The sequence below is a fragment of the Malurus melanocephalus genome, unplaced genomic scaffold (assembly GCF_030028575.1).
Source record: "Malurus melanocephalus ecotype Western Australia unplaced genomic scaffold, MMel_1.1 scaffold_28, whole genome shotgun sequence".
NCBI classification, from domain to species: Eukaryota; Metazoa; Chordata; class Aves; order Passeriformes; family Maluridae; genus Malurus; species Malurus melanocephalus.
In genome coordinates, this window is record NW_026623260.1 from 3467533 (window position 1) to 3492833 (window position 25301).

The 25301-nt window shown below is 39.0% G+C and overlaps 1 protein-coding gene across 1 annotated transcript in view; it reads left to right on the forward strand.

Moving 5' to 3' along the window:
- ST6GALNAC3 (ST6 N-acetylgalactosaminide alpha-2,6-sialyltransferase 3) overlaps positions 1-25301 on the forward strand; it is a 206621-nt gene that overhangs the window by 124690 nt on the left and 56630 nt on the right. Inside the window, exon 3 of the mRNA XM_057363562.1 lies at positions 10458-10867. Coding sequence (XP_057219545.1) covers positions 10458-10867 — 410 coding nt within the window. The remainder of the gene's footprint in view (positions 1-10457; positions 10868-25301) is intronic.

Genomic DNA, 25301 nt, shown 5'->3' on the forward strand with positions numbered 1-25301 from the left:
ACAAGAGAGTGTAGAACTAATGTGCATATGGCAAAGTTTAGCATTGTATATTGTCCACAGAAATATTATTTCTGTGCTTTTCCTCAGCATAAGCTGCAACCTGGACATCTGGACATTTCCTTGGGGCAAATATTTTATAACTATTTGACATCAGTGTTTTGCTTTGTTGTTTCTTTTTTACTCAGTTGCATCCTGTAGTCCCTGAGAGCTGTTTTGTGGCAGTGAGGAAGGGCTCACCCTCTCCAGTTCCCAGTGTGAGCTGTTGATAGCTGGAGGTGGCACAGAGCCTGCAGCGTGGAGCAGCATTGCTCCAGGAGGAGGGGGAAAGGAGAATCACAGCTTGTTTGCTCACAAAGTAGTTATCAGTATTCCATTATCTCTTCCCTTTCTAGGCCCTGTGTTGAGATGTATTTTGCCATATTCACAGTGCCAGCAGCAGGCAGATGCTATCAGAGGACACTGATTTTCTCTTTCATTCTGCTGTCCCCAAGAGCCTGTTTTGTCAGAACCGTGGTAGTCACTGCTGTGTCAGTGTGAGTTACAGAGCCACTGATGAGCTTTGGTGTTGACCTTTAAGATTGCTTTTCAAGTTTCAGAGATCCTGCTGTCCTTGGAAACATTAGGAATCACAAGGTACATTAAAGTCAAGAGTCTAAAAAAAACAAAACAAGAAGCCCTGCACAAACCCTGTGCACTCACAAGCTGAGTGGAAGTGTAGAATCTGATGTCAACATGGAAGCTAATGTGGGATCCTTGGTTTCCATCCCAGAGATAGATTTGGGKCAGGAAATAGTTTCAGTAGTAACCAGGGAAGTCCGTCCGGGCCAGAACATCAGGATGTGTGCTCACATACAAGGAAGGAACACAGTGTTCTGACTTTGTGAGCAGATAACTTATATCAAGAAAATGCCCTGCATCCTTTTCTTGAGTTGAAGCAGAATCACAGCTGAAAGGCCTCTGCTGCTGCCCAGGCAAAGGAGCAGCACCATGAACTTGTAATCTTGTCCATCTATGAACTGAAAATCCCAATTTCTCTTCCCAAAATTCCTATGTTAGGTGAAGTTTCCATGRAGTGTTTGGTCATGTCAGTGAGAGTTTTGCTGTTAAYTGTGATGYAGGCAATGAATGTGCCATAGRTTTACCCAGACAGTGTATAGGTACRTTACAGTGGTATTTTTCTTTTGAAGATKTATGAAGGACTAAAAATTAATTTCTCTCTTAAAAAWTTRAATTATAGGTAGAAGAGCTATATGATTGTAAATACCCATTTTGGAGGCAGTGTTGTTTATATCTTGCAACTATGTCACTGTCAGGCCGGACAATACAGTGGAGAAAAGATTGATAGGGTTTATTATKTTCATCTTTTAATTAGATTTTGTTTTGCAATTGCTTCTAGCAAGTTTCACCTCATAACTTACCGCCTCATTGTGTGTGTGTTACTCAGCACCTCAGGCCTTGGTCTCACTCAGCTCTGTGCTCATTAAAAGGTGCTTGGTGGACACAGGCACCAGGGCGGTGATGTAAAAGCAATCAGAAGAGTGTATATGTGCAGCAATATTTACTTTTGAAACAGACCTTTAACTACCAAGTTTTGAAATTTGCAGCTATGCTTCAACAGCTTTCATTAATGCCTAAAAAAAAACCATTTCAAAATGTAAGCCACATCAACCTTATTTAGGCAGAGCTTTCCAATCCAATTTAGATTTTGCTCCTCGTGCCCATTGCCGTAGTGTCTGAAATTTCAGATGTCTGACAAAATGATGATTTAGCCTTTTATCTTTCTGCAACGGAAATGATTTTATTGTCTTTAAATAAGATACTTAAAAGATTTAAAATTTTGGGCTAGAACTTTCTAAGTGAAATTTTAACCTGAAATTATGTTCTTAGAGGAAATTTTAAACATTTTTATAGACGACAGTCATAGAATAGTGCTGCAAATATTCCCAATGTACCAGTGAGGGTAAGGTAAATGAATCTAGCCAGAAGCAGCTATGTATTCTCTTTTAGATAAGGAGTCCTGCAATTAAAAACACTGGACTTAGAAAGCTTCTTAAGGCTTATTTTGTCAAATGAAAAATGCCACTGGTTTTAATGTTATTGTAATAAACCTTATTCTTATTCCTGGCATGGATATTATTTTTTTTTTAATTTCAGAAAAATGGATAATTAGCATTTTAGCTTATCACTTTCCTTCCATGCATACAAATAATTTGACAGATAGACCACCAAGAGAGACAAAATTAAATAATAGGTCTAGACAGCACAGAACCAAAATAAATTAGAGGTTAGGCTTCCAGCCTGTTAGGTGGKTTTTCAYRGAAAGAAAAGGGGGGAGGTTAATAAAAGGTAGTTTTTCTGACAATTTTTGCTGCTTACCTTGATATTGTTTTCCCATATCAAATCCCAAATAAATTGACCTGAAATAAGATGTGAACTTCATATTAGATGTCCCCTAGTTTATTTGTGAATCTAATTTTTTCAAATGTATTTAGATTAGAGGTCTAACAGGCATTGCTGAATCTGTGATTCAGCCAACTAAGTTCCTAGATAATGGTCCATGATTAATGGTGAGTGCTGATAATAGGAGGTTATYAGAGAAAGCAAACTTGGAACAAACCTGCTGTATGCATTATATACTTACCGCCATCTGTGGGTATTTATAATAAATACAAATTAAAGCCAGCGGTTAGAGTAACCCATGTTTCCCATATGTGACAGAGAATTCCTTGGGTGTAGTCTTTTAGTAAACACCTTCATAGTAGAAATTCCTTTTTTTTTTTTTTTTTTTTTTTAGAGATACTTGTTATTATTTGGAAAGAAAAGAACACTTTTTGTGGGGAGAGTTCTTTTGGCCTTGGTTGCTTTCAAGGATGTCATTCTAGAGTCCACTCTGTAAGGAAGGATTATGTGTTGCATGTCACCTCTGCTCTGCTGCCACACACGTTATTGGGGGTGAAAAATTGTTTTTGTCCTTTTGTACTGAGATTCATTCCCTATTCAGCCCATGTGCTAACAGGACGTTCCTCCCTTTTATGTCTCCTTGAGTTGTGACATTTTACCTCCTTGTGGTTTGTGTTGTTTGCTGAGCAAATATGTCTGCATAGAGGAGAAACAGTTGTTATCTTCCTTATTACTAAATATAAAAACCACAGAAGAAATCTGATACAGACAGAGAATTGCTGAAGACAAATTCGAGCTAAATATTGTGACACCAATAWCCTGCTGAATCGAGAGACATGTTTTGCTGGTAGCAAATGTACTGTTGCAAATTCAGTTCTGCAGCAGTGACAAAAGGGGTGTCCTTGTTAGGATCAGCTGGTTATGTTGTGCTCTGAGTCCTTTATCCTGTTTTTTGGACAGGGTCTGGTTTACATTGTGTTTTTCCAGTAACTTCTGTGCACAAAATTCAAGAGTCATCACGTAGCACTGAGGGCAAGTGRGCAATGTGGTGGATGTTAAGATAAATGACTTATTGGATTCAGTGTTCAACAAAGCAGTGTTTGGTTGGAAGAATTCCTGGCTTTTGAACTATTACGAAGWCATGATATTTTAAAGCCTGCGTGTTTGTAAATGGGTGATAGATGAAGTGTCACAAACGTTCAGGTTATTTATGGTYATCAGCTAAACTTCTGGGATGAAGTTAGGAATACTCTAGAACTAAAGTAGTTTGTTTCGTTTTTCATTTTGTGCAGCTGTGAAGTTAATTTTTTGTAGGCTGTTTTTCCGAATGAATGCTGTTTTAGTGCCTACCTTGTGGATTTGCTGTGTAGGGTGTGCATGATGGAGTTTGCCTCCCTTCCATAACAATTCAATCCTCAACAGTTTTTGACAGGAGCATTTCCACGTATGTTCTTGGGTGTACTTTTATTTTTATGCTGTTTTTTTTTAAATATGTGCCGAAGAGTATTCTGCTTTTCCTCCARTTCAGAGGTGTTAATTGTGTGGATYTMAAAGTGTAGACATCTGCATGCCTGGGGATGTCMGGGTTTCTGGTTACCTACAAACTACAGTACTATCTGCTGGTCTGAATATATCCTTTTCCATCTGTTTTCTGCTTGGGCAGCTGCCGTGTAGAGGACAAAAGCTTTTCTCTCTGCTTAATCCTGAGCTGTTTGATTGATRTGTCTGATGAAGTTTTCTTCACAACAGTAGTTTATAACTTAACAAATACCTTTAGGAGTTTTGGTTCTTCTCCTTTAACTAGATTGTATTGCCAAACATCATGGTTTATCTTTCTGGCTATGTATCAATATTTGCCTTTTCTCAAATTCTCCTTCCCCTTACATGTTTCTCTTTTAAAAAACTGCAACTATCCTTTCGTAGATTGCCTGAATTTTTTTCTGTTCTCTTCTGTTTCTTCTTTCCATTTATTTCCTCCCCCTTTTGTGACATAGGGAATCATGWTAATAAGAGCACGTCCCTTCTGCCATCCTGCCTGGGGACAGGACAGTTTGCCAGRCACCTGAGACACAAACAAAAAGAAAATGTGTGTTCTGTGGACTGACAAAGAGTGCACACAGGACAGGCCTTCACATCCTTCAGGAAGTGCCTTAGGGCAAAAATTTCTTCACCTGCCACTCTCTCAGTGCCCAAAGTCCTTCTGGGCTGTTGACCATCAGTTCTTCAGTGTCTGCCTCACCTGAGTCCTTCTGTTCTACTTGAGGAACTCAACCTGGCAGCTTCCTTCCTTCCTTAACCCTCCATTCAGAGAAAGAACAATTTCTCCTATTCTTATTCCCTGCCACCTTTCTGATTTTAAGGCTTTTTTTACCAATAGAACTATCAAGAATAGTTCCAATAGTTTATTATACCAGGAAAAAAATGCTAGTGTAGGGTTATTTAAAAGGTGTCAGTTTCTGTAAATTTTCAGCTGGCAATCAGGAAAAATGAAAAAAATGAAAGGGATTGTTTTATTAATGTGAACTACCATTCTTTCAGCTTTTCATAATAAAGAAAAGTATTCTATTGGAGAAGCATTTTAACTCCATTTTAGAAAATTATTTAAATACAATTTTTGAAAAATAGAGTAAAAATATGTGGATCAAACCAGACCTGCCTTTTATTCAATTATACTAAATTTTGTTTTATGAGATTATCGTGAGGGGTATTGTCTTTGACTTTTCAATTTTTGCCTAATAATAAAGTAGTGGAAAATATCTAAAATACGTAAAAAGACCTGGTCTTATTCTTTGTAGGTCATATACTTGGCTCTTTCTACTCAGACTTTTCTCACGTGTCTTTGAGGCATTTGGTTTTCAGCTCTTGGTATCATGAGATGCACTTGATTCTTGCTTTGTTTCAAAGCTGCCTATATTGCTCTCAATAGCAGCAGCAAAATCAACAAAATTCTGGTGAGAGGTAGGAGTTGGCATGGAGTTGTCTGGAGCTGTCTCAAAAGTGAGAAAGATGACACTGCATCACTTTGCACTGTGGTTCGTGTTTGGAAGGTTTGAGTTTCTAGTTTTGTTTGGTTTGGGTTTCTTTTTTCTTTTCCATGAGAAAGAWAACAAAGACGTTTCAAAAATACACTTGGTGGTTGAACGTTTAGATGGCGCGGGTGACTTTGGCATGCAAGTTTCAATCTCTGCCCAAAGGCTGGGCTTCCTTTATTTTTCCCTTGTTTATCCACAAGGTACGTGTTCAAGCAAAGGGCTGGTACAGCCCCTTTAAGGAGCTGTAACAAAAGCAGCAAATCAAACAGTTCTGTAACAAGTGGTTCAGTGCATATAGAAAGACCTCCATCGATGGTTATTTATTCAGTCTCTTGCTGTAAGATTAGTCCCATTATGTGCCTCCTATGCATTCCCTTCCAATTCATCCAATTTAAATAAAAACATTCTGCTAGAACTCATGTGCATATCAGTGACATTCATCTAAATAAAATATCCCAGGCACTCGAGTCTYGGGAACAGTCTTATGAAGAAGCAGATCATATTCTATTTATTTGGAAATGGGATGCATGTTGACGTTGGGCTTATTTCAAAATAATGTCAAAATGTTAAAATCTTTATGAATTCTTAACATTAAATTTTATGAAGACAGAGATGTTTACTGGGATATGATGCTGAGGGCTAAGACCAAAATCAACTGCTGAAGATGAAAAAAGCGCAGTACTGCCATAGGGAGGAAGAGGGAACAACCACAAAGTCAGGGTAATCAGACCTGTCTTTTTTATCATTTTTATTTTTAATGCTTGATGTTAGTAATATAATGTAATTTATGTACAGTGCTGGAGTAAATTGGTAGCTCTTGCTGGGTGAACGCACAAGTATTATCTTGTGTCCTTTAAATGTGCTGAATTTTTTCCTACAGAAGCCTGTCAAGTCTTTTCTCCCAGTCAGAGGTCTGAAGAAAGTGAGGAAGTGTAGATAAAACCAGCTTGTTTAGTCATGGAAACACAGGAAAAATTAAAATACATTTTTTGCTTGTAAAGAAAAGCARTAAAAACAATGCCAGACGGTTAATGCTTCTCTTGTACCTTTCATTTCAAAGACCTCAAAAGAACATCAAGAAGAATAAAGGCAAAATCTATTCCCTATTGGCATCATTATAAATGTTGTATCCTCTAAAACTCTAAAGACATCCAAGAAGAGTAGAAGAATAAATGGCATTGAAATAAAGAAAGTCTCTCTGGAGCTTTGTTCAATCGGCTTTGTTAGAATTCACTCAAATAGGATGATTATAAGAAAAGATCTCATTTGTTTCAACATTAAAGGAGCAAATTAATATGTGGCAAGCTGCTAATAATTGCCTCATTATGTAGTGAATGGGCACTGCGTCCAATTTACAAAATTACAATCATATTGTTAAAGTAACAATTGAGAAAGTTRAGTTTCCTAACTCTCTGCATGATTAGTTGTGGGACTCAGAGTGGAACAGAGTTGGTGGTTGGAGAGRGCTCTCCACTGGTCTATAGTGCTGAGAAGCCACAAGAGAGATTCAGCTTTTCATTAGTGGAAATTCAGTCTGCAGAGGTCCTGAGCTGGATTTGGTATAGCTGAGGAGTGAAGCTGGCGGTGTCTGCTGGGACCAGAGCTCGGTGTGTGCCTGCTCTGCCCAGACACTGCTTTGTGGTTCAGAGATTGTCCCCACACTGACCTCAGCTGATCTGCAGGGCTGTGGCTGGGAAACCAATGGCAAATCTCCCCTTACAAATGGTTCTGTAGCTGGAATTTCAGTCCCTTGATGATTCTGGAGTCTGGAAGTCTCCCTTGGTGGAGACACTGCAAACGGTGGGGGGAGGGGTCAAATTTGGAAAGTAAGCAATTTTCCAAATAATGAAATCCTATGTGGAAGAGAATCATGTTTTGTGATCTACTTTAGTTAGATTTGCTTGTGACCTTTTCTAATTCTGGCTGATTTYGTTATTTAATGATTTGACCTTTGATTCTGTGAAGCCACTTCAGTGCTAAATGCAAAGATTTAATAACTAGAACTGTTTGATAAGTGACCTTTATTACACAGCTATTTCTCTTTGCTAGAGAAATGGCACTGTTTTGCAAGTTCTAATTCACMGTTTTAATTATCTTTTCTATTGTCTGTAAGCTTGCACAGGAAATGGAAAGGTCAGACATTTCATTTTCTTTACTGATTAAAATATAAGTGTTCCTCAACAGTTACAATGTATCATTCAGGAAAAAGATGGGATTATTTGTCAGAACCATGCCCAGCTGCTCTGCTGAGGACTTCTACATCCTTCTGGTCAGCAACAAAATGAATAATTTTCTAGCTGCARTAATAGCTCAGGCCCCAGGTGTTTAGAGGTGAAATAAATGTCTAAGTACATGAAAAGAGAAGAAAAGGTGAATGGTTCCTAATGTTTTTGTCTTTAAATCATATATCTAGGATGCAAGTGAAGGAAGATCTTGTGAGAGGTAAATTTGGCCTGATATTCTGGGCCCAGAGAGGATAAGCAGTGGCAGCACAGGTTTCTATGTCCCTGTCTCTGTCAGTGCCACTGCTGCTGGACCATCTCTGCAGATGGGAGAGAGCCTGGGCTGCCTGGCAGAGCCATTTGTGTAGAATGTGGGTTCATGTGCGCTACAGAAACCATCCCTCTCTGTGACACTCACAAACCAACACAAACTGGTGATCTGTCTCCTTGTGGGGTTTGATGAATGAGTATTGATGTGTGCTTTCTAATATGTTGAAGGAGAAATGATGCAAAAGATGGTGAAGACAGTGGATGATTCTGGAGTCTGGAATATCTGTCATGGGTGTCAGTCTCCTAACTCTAAAGGGGATCTCTGTTGAGAAATACGCATATTGGGACACGTAAAATCTCTCTGTTAAAAAAAAAACCTTACTCTGAGATAGAGTTGGAGGGGGTTAGCCTCTGACTGTGTTCAAGAAGAGCAGATTATACGTTGACCTAGTGCAGGCATTCAGTGTTATGAAAGCACTTTATAAATTGGAACAAGATAAATGAATCACAACAAAAGRGCTAGAAAACCAGGGGACACAGTTGCAGGAGTGAGTGTACTCAGTTTATTCAAGCAGAACAGTGGCACTCAGTGAATAGAAAATGTGCAATGCATTTCTAACTAAGGTCAGAAAATCAAACAATTCCAAATTTAAGAGAGCAGCTCCATTTTAATGGAGAAGGAAGAATTTAGTGTAAAAAAAAAAAAAAGAAGCAGCGCTGAGGGTGAGACAAATTTAAATGGAACCAGATTCTTGACCAAATTGGCTTTTCCTCTCTAGCAGTTTCATATTCAGCATTTGTTAGTTTGAAAGTTCACCCTGAAAGCTATAAATTAATCTGCTGGGACTGTAACAATTCACTTCATGCTAGGGTATGAGTTATGCCTGTGGATTTGTTTAGGTCACCCAGCCATGTCCTCATAATGTATCTTAGAGAGAATTTCTGTAAGTAAGCGGTAAACAGAAAGACTTTTGTGTTCAGCTGCATCTCCTGGGATTTCATCCCTGCTGTCAGAGAGCCTTGCAGGACAGCTCTCTAAAACTACAGCAGCTATAAAAAATGCATRGTGTTCTGTAAAGGAAACACTGACAATGCTTTTGCATTCAATCAGGAATCTTTAGCTACTGATGGAATGAGGAARGAATGTTTTCCTGAGCCACCCACGTAGAGAAATCAAATCAATCACAATAGAGAAATCAAAGCTCTGAAATTGTGAGATTTATTGCAGAAGTCTTGCAGGATGCACCTTAATTCAGTACAATATTTGTCACCCAAAGATGAGGTATTTTGGCTCTCACAGTTTGGCTGTCTTCAAATGTTTGTCTCTTGTCCTTGCATTATTCCTCCTTATCGAAGAATTKGATGTTTTGTCAGCAGCCACGTCCTAGGGTTATAGTGGTCAAATGTGGGCAGGCTATTCATCCACATCAGCTAAATGAGCTGTGATTTTGAAGAGAAATAACYACAAGTCTGATCAGAAAAGCACCTAGCATCCTGTCAGAGTAAAYGTCCAAAGAACGTGAAGGGAATTATTCCTAAGAAATATTAAACTCAGGTCACTGGCTCCCAGTGAGCATGACAGAGGATCAGATCTGTGACCACACAAAAAATTGTAGGTTATCTCYGACCCAGATGWTCTTCTGTAGGTTTATTTGGTGGATCTAGTTTTCATTTGATTTCAATTTCTAACTGAACTCTTTATACAATCCARTTTAAATACAGCTCATTTCCTTTTAGGCTGTTGGTACAAAAGAGCTGAAAGACATTTACGCTTTATATTCTGACAAATGGAACATCAGGTTCCTATATCTCTGCTAGATAATTTTTCYTATTTTCAATTCATACTGGAATAATAGCACCCTAGAATGTGGTCAGGAAATCCGTCTTTGACTTCAGTTTTCCCACGATTAAGTTCCTAGTTCAGGTGTCACCAGTCCATCTGCCTCTCATTTTCCGTGGGTCATAACCACACTCTGGAGAGAACAATTCCTTTGTCTACCTCTCCTTTGCAACTACAGGATTTTCTTATTATTAGATTGCTTTTTAGTTACATCTCCCATTCGACTTCTGTCACGAATTTGGGAGCTATTCATTCAGACACAAACACAGTTAGTGTACACTTAAATTTCCAGCATTGCTTTTCCAGTAGGTTTTTTCCTGTTGCTTGTTAAAAGAGAAGCCATTGATCTAAATATTGTTTTCTACTGGTTCCTTATTTCCTTGTWTTTTAGTGAAAAGAGTAMCATTTAGAGGGGGGAAAAAAGGAGYGATTATTTGTAKAGTTGACTTTGCAAGGCGGGAACAAAGCAAAGATTGGAACTGCCTATTTCACTGAAAAGGTTTGCATTCAGAGCTTTGTAGTGGTGGAGTTTTCAAGCAGCTCAAGCAGCCACATGGGGATTGTGGTTTTGTTTTTTTAAAGAGAAGCATTTTTATCAATTTGTTGTACCTGTCTTTCTTTTAAGTGAATTTTCACTCTTCATGTTTTACAGAGGAGAACTTGCAATCTGTATTGTTGTTTCTTGTCTTGCAGCCTCTCCAGCTTGACTGTGACCTCTGTGCCATTGTTTCCAACTCGGGACAGATGGCTGGCCAGAAGGTGGGAGCCGAGATAGACAAGTCCTCCTGCATATGGAGGATGAACAATGCCCCCACAAAGGGCTATGAGGAAGATGTTGGGAAGAGGACAACCATCAGGGTGGTCTCTCACACAAGCGTGCCACTCCTCCTCAAGAATCCAGAGTACTTCTTCAAAGAAACCAACAGCACCGTTTTCGTGATCTGGGGTCCTTTTCGAAACATGAGGAGGGATGGAAATGGCATTGTGTACAACATGCTGAAGAAAACTGTTGACAGCTACCCAACTGCCAAAATCTACGTGACAACGGAGAAGCGCATGAGTTACTGCGATGCCGTKTTCAAGAGGGAGACGGGAAAGGACCGGTAAGTCTTAAATGTGAAGAACAATTATAGTGTTTGACAAAAGAYACATGAGAAAAGTCCATGCGGGATGCCAGCTACTAAATGAGTCCCCAGATATGYTTGTAATGGATTGTTATATGGGTTTGACTGTTATAAGCACTTGATGAGGCAGCAGCTAGGCCCCATTTACCCCACCTACGCTACCTTCTGTTCGTTCCATTTCTGTTGGCTTGAATCCCAAAAATATTGGATGYCTTCCTGAAATGTTTTCAAAGCTGTGTGTTGTTTTCAGCTCAATTTATTATTGATTAAATTGACATTTTATTTGAAGAGGATAATCCTACACAAACAACATTTCCAAATGCACAACCTCAGGATAATTCTGGGTATTGTATTTTCTTCTTGGTTGAGATTCGCTGTAGCTTTTCTTCAAACACAGAACTCAGGGTTATGCGTTATTTCTGTTTCTTGGTGAAAATGGGTTCTCAATGATACTGGAATAGATTCAGGTTTCTACCATGATTATGCTGATTATTCCATGCCTGGGAATGTGTGTTTATGCTGCTCAAGTGGAGGCTGTACGAGGTGAAAGTGTGAGGGCTGCTGTTTTGGCTAGCATGATCAAAGCAAAAACTGGATTTGTAGAATTAAGACCRCAAACTTCAGGAATTTGTAACCAAGCTAGGAAAATTCAGGTCATCCGTGTTTTAGCTTGGAAGAGCACCTGTCACACATACTCACTTGAGCTAACTAGGAAGGAGTTTCAGATCTCTGCTCTGCCTTAATATTAAGTTTTGARTTTGCACATCATGAATTTGAGGTTGGAAAGGACTGTTCCTATTCTGATTAAATTAAAGATGCAGATACTCACAAAAAGCTAAATGTAGTCTGAAATTTTGACTTAGCTTTTGAAGCAGAAGAGCTTGTTATCTCAAACGTACTTGTTTCACTATGTTCTTAAATATAGTGAATTAAACATAGTTGGAATTTGGTGACAGTTGATTTTTCCTGTTTTTCAAACTATTGAAACGTAAGGAAGGGCTTGCCCCTCTGCTTGTTCACCATGTGCACGTGCTGCTGCTGTGATTCTGGACTTGGAGGTATCAAGGTTATCATGGCTTCTTTAGTTTAACTCAACAAACTGATGAACAGAGGCTAATAAATACACAGGATCCTTTCTTCAAAAATGACCTTTAATAATCCAAGTCATCCTGTTTACATATTAATCAAGCTAAATATGCTCATGAGTACATTATTGCRTTGCTGTATAAAAATTTGTTTGTATTTATGAGTCAGTCAGGTCACAGAGACTACAATACTTCATCAAAATCCTTGTTGTGAGATCAGACCTTGAAAAAAATGTCCTGTTTTTCCTGCCAAAAAAACCTCATCATTCAATGTCAAAGTATCCTTCTCTCCAGCCTAATCCCCTTGTCTTCAACAAATTAACACATCTCAAGTTTTTATAGTTATGCAATTAACACAATACAAATGCTTCTTTTCATGTCAAAAGCAGATTGAACTTCTCTCAGTGCTTATAACAAAGTTCTTAAGCAGCCTAATGCCAAAGTGGCCCATGTTCTTTCTCCTTAAATTTCACATTGCAAACAGCAATAATTTTTTACAAGCCTGTCTTATGACCTGTCACAATATTTATGTGTGTCCCTTCGACACCGAGAAAAAAAMCCGCCACTTCCCACAGTGGCAACCAGGGAACATCCTTGTGTCTACTGCAACTTTCATTTTTAGTCCTACTTTTCCACATCAAATACTTAGTGATGTTTTTAACATCATTTACTGCTCTTGTCMGTCAGAAACGAGGGGAATGATTGATGCATCAGCAGCCGACACCTTCTGTATCTCAGGAAAACATCCCGCAGTTCCCTACTAATTGGGGACTTTGGAAATTTGGAAACTGTTTCATTTTCTGTAAAATCTTCAATTTGCTGGACTCATCTTCTGTTTCTACGAAGGGTCATGARGTTGTTAGAGGTATCTGGCATTTGTGGAAGCAGTAAATTGAGAGCACGGGAGATTTGTAGGTGATGAAAATACTTTTGCACATTGTGCCAGGCTGTTATGATGCTGAGACAGACTCGGGTTCCCCAGCCAAATATTCCTTCAGTTCCTCAGAGAAACATCAGCCCTTGCTTAGAATATTAGATTGAATGGAGGTCTGTTTCAGCATGTTTCCAGCAAAAATTCTGGAAGGAAACCAATTTCAACTCATATTTTAAAATTTACTGAGTGGATTGCAACTACATCTATTTTAGTTTAATCTTAAAATACTGTCTTTCTGTACAGTGTATGCTACTAATGCATAGTGAGATGGCAACAGATTTCTAGTCTGTCGAGCCTTTAATGAGTTTTCTGTTTCTACTCTTTGATGTACRATCTCTTTAGGTAATTAGTGGGACTTTTCAGCAGTTTCATTCATGTAGTGCTCAAGGTTTTAAAGGTTGTTGTGAGAAACAGCTAACAGGTATGTGCTGCAAGTCACTTCTCTACTGCAGAAAAGCTCTGCTCCTGCGCTGCTGAGGTGGGAACTTTATTCCTGACTTCACTGGGTGCAGGCTAAAAAGCCACATTTTTAATATGGACAAATGATTTATTACTGATGCATGGAAGAAACAAGAATTGCCTCTGAGTAAGTTCCAACCAACAGTATTGTTTATTTTGTRAGGAAGCATTTTTTAATTCTACAGCAGTGCAAAATACCCTCTGATATGGGCTGTCCACACTGGGTTATTAACCTTGCACAAGTGGTAGGAATCTGGGGAACATATGTTCTTTCTGAGAGTCTTTGTTAGAGAAGCATTCGAGTTCAAGGTGGTGAATGCTCATCCACTTTGAATAATTGTTGTACATAAATAATATTCATTACCAGACATTCACAATTTTTCATTAATGCATTTTACTTGGAACTTCCCTAGAGGGAGCATAAAGCTGGCAGCTTTTTCCAGTACTTCACTAATGTGCTGGTGTATTATATATATTGACTCAAGCGAAAGGATTTAGAGAAATATTAGATAATTACTAAATGTGACATCTTTGTATAAACCTCAATCCAAATAAGTGGTTCTAAAGCCATCTATATCTTTGCCRTGCAATACAAATATAATGCAATATGATATAATAACATTTAATTGGTAATAACAGAGAAAACTGTAGTCTTCATTAAAGCAGCAAAGCTAATTCTGGTCTGATAAAGTGCACTGAGCATCCCTAAATAGGTTTTAATTAGSTGGCACCAAAGCTGCACCACCCTTAGGGAGGGTAAAATTAATGAAAACTAGCAGCAAATAGATCAATGCTACTGGATGTTCTTGCCTTGGGTGAAGGTGATGAGAAAGAAAGGAGTGTCTTTTAAGGATCATTTAGAAAACAGTCTGCGTTAAAAGTCACTTTCAACAAGCAACGCTAAAATAAATCTRTGCTATTATCAGTGGAGCAGTCCAATGTTATCTGGACTGCAGGCTCCATTTGTGTTTATCCTACAAACCCCTGAGYSCTGCACCTCCAGCAATGCCTGTGCCAGCCCAGCTCCCCYTGTGGGGCCGGCAGTGGGGTCAGARCRCTCCATTTGTGTTTATCCTACAAACCCCTGAGTGCTGCACCTYCARCAATGCCTGTGCCAGCCCAGCTCCCCTTGTGGGGCCAGCAGTGGGGTCAGAGCACTCCATTTGTGTTTATCCTACAAACCCCTGAGCCCTGCACCTCCAGCAATGGCTGTGCCAGCCCAGCTCCCCCTGTGGGGCCGGCAGTGGGGTCAGAGTGATCCTGTCCCAGGGGGAGGCACTGAGCCCCAGGCAGCAGCTGAGGGTGCTGCTGCTGCTCAGCACAGCTTAACTGGGAGCACAGTCATCCTTTTGTGGGTAACTTATGACAAATATGTCCAGAGCTCCTAAAATTCCCAATAAAAGAAGCAAGATTATGTTCTGAGACCCAGCCAGTTTGGGAGACAGCTGAATTTCCACATATGCTGTCTGAACTCTGGCAGCACCCATCCCATACCAAATCAGTTCAATTTAACATTTTTTTKAGATTATTAGCTACACCCGCATATCTTTGGGAGGCAGGTTTGCTGAGCCGTGTTTGCAGTGAAATGGCTGTTTCTAAAAGACTTCTGGACAATTCTGAGGAAACTAAATTGCTTTTGTGCTTCTCTTCCAGAAGTTCTTAGTTTCCTCTGTTCATGCCAGATGGTGCTATGTGTTAGGATGTGAAAAAGCTGTTTTATCATTCAAGGCAGAAAGATGTATCATTCTGATCGCTGACTTCTGCACCGAGATTCAAAATTTGGGGTTGTGTTCAACCTGCCATTTTACTCAGTTCTGCTCACTAATTATTTATTACTTCGGTGATATACGAGATCTATATTATATCTCTGCCATTTAGAGCTAGCAAATTACATTCATCTAAAATTTGGATTGACACKGTTAAGACAACTGCAGTCATCACAGCTTCACCTCAGCTAATACGTGGTTTTTCATGTGTCTGACTAATCTACACAAGGCTATAGTCTAGTAAAAATGTCATTGAAATGAATAAATGAAATTACATTCTCTGAGGTTCAAGTAGCTGCAGCTTCTATTGTTTGGTGATATTCTCTGTGAATTAAGCTAGTAAAACTGTCACTGTCCAAAACATCAGAGTTTTATGTGTGTTTCTAGTTGTTGGCTTGAATGAAATACTATAGTATTTCTATATATGYATTGGTTTCTCTATCAAAGTTATTCAGAGGAAGTAAAAAATCTTAGCTAGTGTTGGTTAAAATTTGCAGAAAGCAGTTTTCTGTTGGGAAGCTGTGAACATTGACACTGAGCCTGGTTCAGAGTTAAATTTTGGCACTTGGGAAGTACATCCAATCAGTGCTTTGTATGAATGTGATTTTTCAAAAAAAAAAAAATTCTGGAAGATGAGTTAAAGTTCATTTCATTTTGAGAAGAAAATGAGCAGAATTAGGGAATATCAATGTCTTTAAATTACAGAACTTTGGGAGGAAAATGGTGAAAAAACTAAGCAAAAGGTCAGCAAAAGGTTCTCAACTGCCTGTGAGCATCTCAGCAACCCCAAAAATGTGTTTGATATAGTGACCATTTTTCAAGTACTTAATAGGGGATCTTTTTTGAATCATCGTTTGGCACTTCCATTCTTTCTTTTTATAAAGTAATTCCTTCAAAAAGTGCTAATGGATTTGTCCATCTTAATTCATAAARGGTTTAAATAGTTTCACTGTCAGTCAAGACTGCTTTATTACCTGAAAAAACAAGGGTCTAAGGCATGAAACGTTAATGAAATAAATAGATTTTTCATTATAAAACACTTAAAACCCCAGCATCTATTGCTGTTTGTGGTCAATCACCAGATGGTTAACAACTGTTTGGGGGTTTATATCCACTCTTCCATTTCCTTGTAAAACACCAGTTGTTCCTGAGTGCCCTACATTTATTCCCTGCAGCCCATTAGTAACTGCATTTATATTCTTTATGAAGATTTTCCTAATTAAGATGAACATTTTTCTCTATTAGGCAGATGGAACTCAATAGAAGAAGTCCGTTCTTTATTAGCAGGCCAGTAAATGCTGCTCAAAGCACCAGCACTTCTGTGAAGAAACACAGCTCCTACTACATTACACTAATTACCCAGTAAAGTGAAACTTTATTAAAAAATATCAATGTTAGCTATTATTTTGTGATAAAGCTGTGACTGCATATAGATTGGTGTGAGCTTAGAGACCTATTGATTCTGTAGTGGTTGCTGACTATAGCCATGGTGCTACTTCTTTTTAATTAATGATTAAAGACAAGAAATATACAATCAGGATCTATTGAATCATTGTGCATTTTTCAATGCTTTTGATTTTTCAGATAGCATTGTGTAAAATAGACCTTGATTTTCCKAAAGGAGCTTAAAATTTGGAAGAAATAGAAATATTTTTTTAAAAATTGAAAAATTGGGAAAAAAGAGAAATTAATCTATTTTTAAAAATTCAATCTTGCTGCCAGCTGAAGCAGTTGTCTTGARGAACACAAAGTGATTACCATTGAAGTCTGTACTCACTACCAGTTGTCACAGAGCAGTTCTTTTTAGGACATATTAAATAGATTAGAAGATAAATGTAGTGTTGCTGTTGCTCAAGTGTGATACCTGTTGGTTACTGGTAGCTGATGGAAGCTCCCTAAAGAKCACTGGGCTGTATTTACAGTGCTGAGTAAAAAACAATTCTGAAATCAAACTGCATGAGTTGCCCTGGGAGGTTTGTGCTGCAGAACCACTGCTCAGGTGAGGAGARCAACTTCAGGAGACAGGGAATGAGGYTCCAYGGTAATTTCTTGCTTTGGACAGAGRAAAGCTGTATATCTTTCCACCTGCTAGCTAGTCAAATTTATTAGGAAAGACTTTTAKAAGAAAAGCTGTATGAGAACTAATTTTGAGTATCTCACTGAATGATATTTAGAAAAGATTGTCTCCTCAAAGCTTTGTACAAATAGACAACACAGCAAATAGAAAAGGTTTGAAAGTAGAAAAGGTTTAACCTGAACTTATGTGCAAGTATTTTATCTTRAAACGTAGAAAGATTAGTAAACAAATTCTGCACGGAAAATTTAATTAGTAAGAAATCAAGCCTGTGTGAGACCTTGAAGACATAGGTGGGAGGAAAACTAAGGGRAAATGATGAATTTTTGTGACTCATTATGTTAATTTAGAACTCATTGTTAACTAGGTGCTTGCTTGTGCATATCTTCAATATGTATTGTTCAGATGAAAACAAAGCAGATGTTCTACATTTCTTTATTTCTGTGTCYGTTATCCCACATAAAGAATTTAGGCTGCAGTTTCAGAATAGTGAAACTGTACAAATATATGGATTTATAGCATATGCCTTTGAAGGTAACTCAGGATTCACAGCCATGCTTCTCAGGGAGCCTGATGTGCTRTTGGGGTATGCTGCAGCCTGTGTTTATAAAACAATCACTCCTGTACAGTTCTGTGATACTCAGCTTCTCTGAGCTTTTAACCGTGAGGCAACTCTGCATTTGAAGAGTAACATGCACAAGGGCAGCTTGTACAATTTTTCTCAGAGATTCACATCTTCAGCYGGTTTTGGAACTTACAGCAGTCTGGAAAAACATAACTGTAACAGTGGGGATTTATTATGAATCTCGAATCTTAYGTCTTCAAACAGTTTGTTTGATGTCTCAGGTATTGACCAGCATGGGGCTTAGTTTGGGTTTGAAGGGAAATACTTTTTTGTACAGATGTTCAAAGATTCAGCTGTTCARTTGTCAGGACTTTGTAAGCAATTCCTGATTGTGGAAGAGTTGGGTACAGGTGGGACCATTTCCCAGAGACAGCACTCATCTCAGAGCCTGGGCATTAGGATTTACTAAACATGCAATTGCAGTAGGAGAAAAGGTTTCTGATTGCTCATATTTGTACTTTACAAGTTTCTTGTTGGTCTCCCATCCTTATCATTGGAGACTTCTTTTTCTTTGTTTTTATTTTTAGAATTAAGTCATCCCAGCATGCAGATCCTCTCTGCTCCAGTCCTASTGGTTACAGAAAGGAGGCATAAACTCCCTGCCTAATAGCATTCTCTACATGATTCATTAGAACTTTCAAAGCACAGGATTTTCTGCAAAGCTTTAAAAATTGCTGTAGATGATGTCACTAGTGYAGAATAAGTCAGAGAAAGAAAGAGTTAGCAGATGAAATTCTAAAAAACAAACAGCATGCTTTTATCTTAACAATAAAAACAAAGATAAATGTCAGAAATATGTGCTCTGTGTTCAGTTTGTTCTCCATATGTTGTTTCAGAATTTYTCTTGAATAAAATTCATTAGATTTGCCAGTACTCCTGTCTCYRAAAAGTGTCCCAAACATTTTCCATKAGAGCATTTCTGAAAAAGATTGCAGTTATCAATTAAACCTCAAAATGCCTTTGTGAGGTAAAGAATATTTTTCYCCTTTTTACAACTTGACTTCTCTGAGGGAAAGCAGAAGCTATTTCTGTGCAGAAATTCATGCCCATAGGGCTTTTTSAATATTGTATGTTTACCATGAAGGCTTTTCAATCTCATATATTCCTGATTTTGGGTTGGAGTGGTCTGGAAGTGCAGAATGGAACGAATTTCTGCTGCTGTATAACCTGTTTTCATCCAAACATGGTAACGTTCCATGTGAAATTAGCAGTAGTCTCTTGRCTAAGGAAAAGAAAATAATCTGAAGAGTGTCTGCAAAGCAGCATTCCTCTAAAACAAGATTTTTAGCTTAAATATTTTCAAGTATTATTTTATATATTATTAATATTCTGTGTCCATGCATTTTAGCATTCTTTACACACCTTTCTCTAGTCCATTAAGAAAGGTGACTAGTGTTTGTCATGTGTAGCTTTTTCTTCCATCAAGGGGGAATTGTGTCTTTGCCAGAGCTCAGTGGTTGTGGATTTTTGCTYGCTCTGTTTGTGCTGCTCTGATTTTCTCTAAGTGATGACACTGTTGAAATATGTTTCATGTTTGGAGTAGAAGAGAGCAGTGGTCCCTGACTCCTTGGGGCTAATTTCATGGTCTTAAATTGCCTTGAGCTCCCCTTCCAAGGATGCACAGTGTTTGAGAGAGGTGGATTTCAGCTTTGCTGTGCAGAATGTGCCAGGGAATCTCGGCTACGGTGACATCCCAGAGCATTCCATTCCTGGAGGGATTTTGAGCCTTGCTCATGGAATGCCTCTTGGATATGAAACATCATTTAACTTTATRGAGGGCATCCCCAGGGTATCCTCAAGCTTTATGTACTGCTTAGATCYGTCTAATCACTYCCTGCCAARCTRCACTKCTTTGCTTGGTTAGAAGGAAGGCARTGAATGGATGAGCAACTAAAGCCAGTTCAGTGTCTGTCAGTGGGAAATGTGGGATTTCAGGAATTACTGGATGTGGTTAAGGATGGTACTTGGAAATGATACACTGAGGGATGGCTTATTCCAGTTTCCCTTTTGATCCAATTTTGGATCACTTGATAGAGTTTTCCTTGGTTTTTTTAAATAATAACCACTGGTGTCATATAAATTGAACCAGTTTCAGGGTAGCAGAAGCAAGAGCAGCTCCACATGTTTTCCTTAAACTTTTCAGTCTTCATTCCAGGCCTGAAAATGGCATATAATGCAAACATTTTCTTCATCATTATTTACACTTTTCCCTGAGGCCATCATACTGATTTCAAAACCATGGTCATCATTACGTTAAAATGGTGGCATTGAACATTGGTCCTTGTGAGTAGATTATAATATGAAGTTTCAAAATAATTGCCCGCTAATGTGAGAGGTGGATGTATAGTATTCCATTGCTTGTAATGTAACCATTAAAATAACAATTACGTGGTAATGAAAGGACTCATTACGCTTTAGTTTATCTTTGCATAAAGTTAATAGCTAATGGAAGCAGGAAAGATTATATCTGATTGCATTTGACAATACTTTTGCTCTTCCCATAAAGAGAACATTTTGCACAGAATTGTAGGTTGGTGTGCTTCAGTAAAGTTTGTGTCCACTCTCTGTGTGCTTCAGATGTTTTAAGAGCCATGGTYGCATGTTCTTTTTTTATCAAATAGTACACACAGTCTTCATAAAGAACAATCTTGGAATTAGGTTATCAGAGGGAGTCAAATTTGCAACATGACTGCACTGAACATAAATTTTAACATAAATTTAGGTTCTTCATGTTTGAAGTGCTAGAAAAATGAAGGCAGCTTGGCATTGAGTCAGTCAGTAGAACACTGTCTCTCCTTGGGTGAATGGGAAATGTTGAACAGGTATATTGTCTACCATCTGTCTGTGACAAATTTGGTTTCAGTTTGGTCTACAAGGCATGGTCAGGCCATTGAGCAAGTTCCTTTCCTGTTGTATCTGGAGGTGGAACGTGCAAGAAGAAATAACAAAACAGGGCTTTGGCATGGTTAGAGAAACCTCTCATTTTGTGTGTTGCTTAATTCAGGAATGCAGAGATGGAGCTTCTGAATTATCTTGATGGCAAGAAGACTAATTAGAATTAAGACATTTTGGTGTTTTTATATACAGATCGTTTTATATATTACACTGATTTATAAAGATGCAGTAAGATTGTCCTCCACTTTTCAATATTTTGCATATCTTTAAACATAATAATTTAGTTGAATGTTACATTTAAATACCAAACTCTTGGAGTTGGGAATTATATAATCTRATCCATTTCCCTCCAAAACAGAATTAAGAGATATGAATTAAGCAGTTACGAATGAATTAGGCATTGAAAATATAATTGCATTGATTTTACTAGGTATTATACCAAATTACATCAGTAGAAAATGTCTTTGGCCTAATAGCATGGTGCTTAATTAATTTATGTTAATTGCCTACATTTCAGGAACAAATGACTTGGTTTCTTTATTAAATGAATGAATGAATGGCCTGGCCTTTTGCCATTTCCCCACTGCCCRGTGTCCAGGGTGTGCTCTGCACGGGATGTCAGGGTGGTGAAAGCTGGAGGTGGCACCTCAGCTTTGCCAGGAGCCCATGGGAGCTGTTCAGTGCTCTGCCACCCTCAGTGTAAAGTGGTTTTCTTCATGTTGAGGTGGAATTTCTTGTCCTGTATTTAATGGCCATAGCTCCTTTTCCTGTTGCTCCACTGAAAGGAGTCTGGCASCATCYKCTCGGCACCCATCTTTGAGATCTTTATCTGCATTAATGACATCCCCTCTTAGTCTTCTCTGGCCCAAACAGGCCCAGCTCCCACAGTCTCTGCTCACAGGACAGATCCTCCAGGCCCTTCATCATCTTGTGGCCTCTGCTGGACCATCTCCWGTAGCTCCTTGTCTTATACTGAGGAGCCCAGAACTGGACACAGCTCTCCAGATGTGTGTCCTCACTGGGGCTAAGATGGGAAAAATCACCTCCCTCAACCTGCTGGCCACACTCTTCCCAATGGGACACTTGTTTCCATTTTACAAGTTTCTTGCTTTCCTTGAAATATTCTTTTCCTTCTCTGACATTTTTTTACGGATATTTTTGACTTTTTTTCCTCTTTTATTTCCTGCCTCATTGTTTGTAACTGTGACATCTATATAGCTTTCTTCTTTCAGCCTTTTGTCCTTTTATTGCGAAATGCATTGCCTCCAACACTCCTCCTGTTTTCAGCACAATCTCTTTTAAAAACAGCTCACAGACCTGCAAGGTATCTGATGAAGAGCAGCTTTTCCCTTTGTGCYTTTGCCCTTGCCCTTGCTCTTCCTCACTCACTTGAATCCCAGTGCAGAGCACCTGAAAGTCTGCAGGTCCGGAACTGCAGATCTCAGCTCAGCACATCCAGTTCTTAAAACAAAAATAAAATATCACAGTGGGGTGTAAAAGCTGTGCATGATTATTTATTGATGATTGTTGGTTACAGGAATTAAAACAGCAGGGGGCTCAGATTTTGATCAGAAACCAAGTGATTTTTCTGTACACTTTTTATTGCAAAATGTGAACATAATATAAASCCATTGTGCTCCTGCTGTTAAATGCTAAGGCCTGGCCTGACCTGCTGTATGATCAGTGCGTGTTCCCTGTCACACAGGTGTGTAGCTCTGTGTATGTGAGCATTGAATAAGGTTTGAAGCTGTTAAAAGGCAATTTTTATATGTGTGAATACAGGAGCTTTCACAATTGCTTCACATCCGCTCTCCAGTGTGCCAACCATCCAGCACAGCGTGATCTCCAGGAGAAAAGCAAAGGGATGTGGGGAGTACCTGCCTGCCTGGGGCTGGGCAGCCTTTCCTCCAGCACAGGAATGTTCACACAGACACTTTRTGTGCTAGCAATGAGCAAAGTCCCTGTTCTTTGCTTTTTGCAAGCCCTTTTCAATTATAGCAGTACAAGACAGCCAGCTTGGCAGTGACTTTTAGGTCTACAGTTATAATTTATTTGCTTTTAGTTTTTGTAACATCACCAACTGCTAAGGGAATTGATGCTTAATACATTTCTAAATAAGTAAAACTAAAGTATAAATAAATAATGCCTGGTTTATTAGTCCAGGTGTTTTCAGCATTGCTGAAAGTGGTTTGATGACAGCCACCAGCACCAGCAGTAGAAAAAAAACTTGATTTCACAGTGATTATTATCATTATAATAAACCATAATTGAAAGATTACAAAATTGATTCTTTTAAAAATTAATGTTGCATGAGTGAGCAGGCTCTGTGGCATTCAGATTTTTTCAGTGTTACTTGGAAGGAAAGTGGCTTATTTTATTTCCTGGCAGAAAACTGCTGATTTTCAAACAATCACATTAGAGAAAACAGTCCCAGAGGGTTACAGGAGGCAACAGACCTATGTCATTATGCTTTACCCTTTCCTGATGGGTTCGGAGAAGAGCCAGAAACAAAAGAAAGTTACATTCATTATTGAGAGAGCTTTGGGAAAATCTGTTTGGCCAAGCAATTTTGCATGAAACGAGTGAGGAAATATTTGACTGCAAAGAACATAAACTCCTTCCATCAATACGCAATTTTCTGGRTCCATTTGTCCAAGTGATTATTAAGAACAGTTTCTAAATTTGCAGTGCTTTACAACTTCAAAGGGCTGTGAAAGYATCAACTAGTTAAATGGATGGGAGTGTTTTTTAAATAAATAAAAACAGGACCAAAGTCAGTTGTAAGACAGTTTAAAGTGCAAAGTATTGAAAACAGCAGGAAACCTGAGGACCTGCGATAGCAATCATCTGCTCCAATCAGGAACATGGAAACCACAAATTTATCTTTGATGATTTCCTGTAAATATGCCCTTTGAGGACAGATTGCCCTGCCCAGTCTKGTGGAAAATGCTCAGAGTTACAACTCTTCTCACTGCAACATATGGATCTCAGCAAGCTCTGCTTCTCCATTTCCGAAGTCATTCTTCAGATGGAAAAGTCTGAGCAAAAATGTAGCTCTGCAAAAATGCTGGTTAGCATCCTTCAAGCCTGGGCAGCCTGACTGGAAAGCATCTTCTGACTTTTTTTTTTTCTTGGCTGTTTTCTTCAACGAGGTCTGCCCAGTTTTCCAGATCTGTTCTCCTAGTGGAAGTGGTTTCACTGGTGTTTTCATTCACTTCAGAATGTGTCGTATTTCCCTAGGATGGATGTATGGCATCCCTAGGATGGACAGTATGGATGCCTGCCCCAAGTGTGTAGCTGTGTGTGCTGTGGGCTGGGGAGGGTTATTTGGGTGTCTCTGAGTGCCCCCAGCGACACTGTCCCCAAAGAACCCTGTCTGCAGTGTGGCAGTGTCAGGGTGACTGCTCAGTGTGCTGGGGGTGGCTGTGCAGAGGAGGGGTCTGATCTCTCTTTTGTTGCCACCTCTCTGTGACATTTCACTCCTGATGTTGTGTTACTGGGTCTGAGCTCCTGCAATCTGGGCTGCAGCCAGCAGTGCTGTGTCCTGGTACTTKGGGGTTTCCAGGCACTGCCACATGTCACATTTATGACACAGACATCAAAGAAGCACAAGAAATTGAGGTTAGATGTGGCTTATTGTTTCCCCATATATATCCTGAGGGGAGAGCATGCTATTCCATTTTAAAGCTGGTGTTTATGCACTATTTCACGTTGTTCAGATAGTTTGCACTCTCTGAAGAAGTTTTCTGTGCTTGAATTTACAACAGATATATAATCTACCACATTTGATGTGTATGCTCTTACTTGATGACAGCCTCCTAGTGGCCCTATGTAATGTTTTATTAAATAGAGGGACAGTTCCCAAGCCCATCTTTCTTTCCAGGATTGAAGTCAGTGTTCTTTCACTGGTTAGGTTTCATTAATATTATTTAGCATTTCATAGCRCATATCATCCACAGACCTTAAAGCACTGCAGGACGTTAAATCAGCTTTAATTTCCCCATTTTCCTGATTGTAAAACTCATGCAGGGGAGTCATTTGTCAAGTTGCACAGAGGTATCAYCCTGCAAGTCTGTGGCAGAGCTATGGAAGTACCTTCAGTCAGGGTTCCCAGCTCTCTCTAAGGTGCTACCCTGACATTCAGGAGGCACGAGTGTGTATTCTTACCTGTACAAGTTCATGCTTACTCCCTCCCTGGGAGGGAGTCCTGGGTGACCAAGTGATGATCATGTCCATATCAATCATATCTGCATTTTTATAGGCAGAAAGAAGTGGTATTTCTTAGAAGAATTCACTAGAAATTCTGTGTTTCCTAAAATTTTGTATGGCTAGACCCAGCTCTTGTGCCTTGGCCTCTGTGCAAAGATAGGCTTGTATTAAACAGAGCCTTGTTTAAAGATAACATTTTGCAGAAGGGAAAGGTTATTATTAGATGTGGGAAGGAATATTACAAGACATGTTGGAGCACTCCATATTCAAGCAGTTGCTTTCCTGCCACTTCCCAGCAGTTAACATTGCCCATCAAAGAAAATTGCTAAATAGCTCTGCTACATCATTCTTCATTTGCATTAGAAA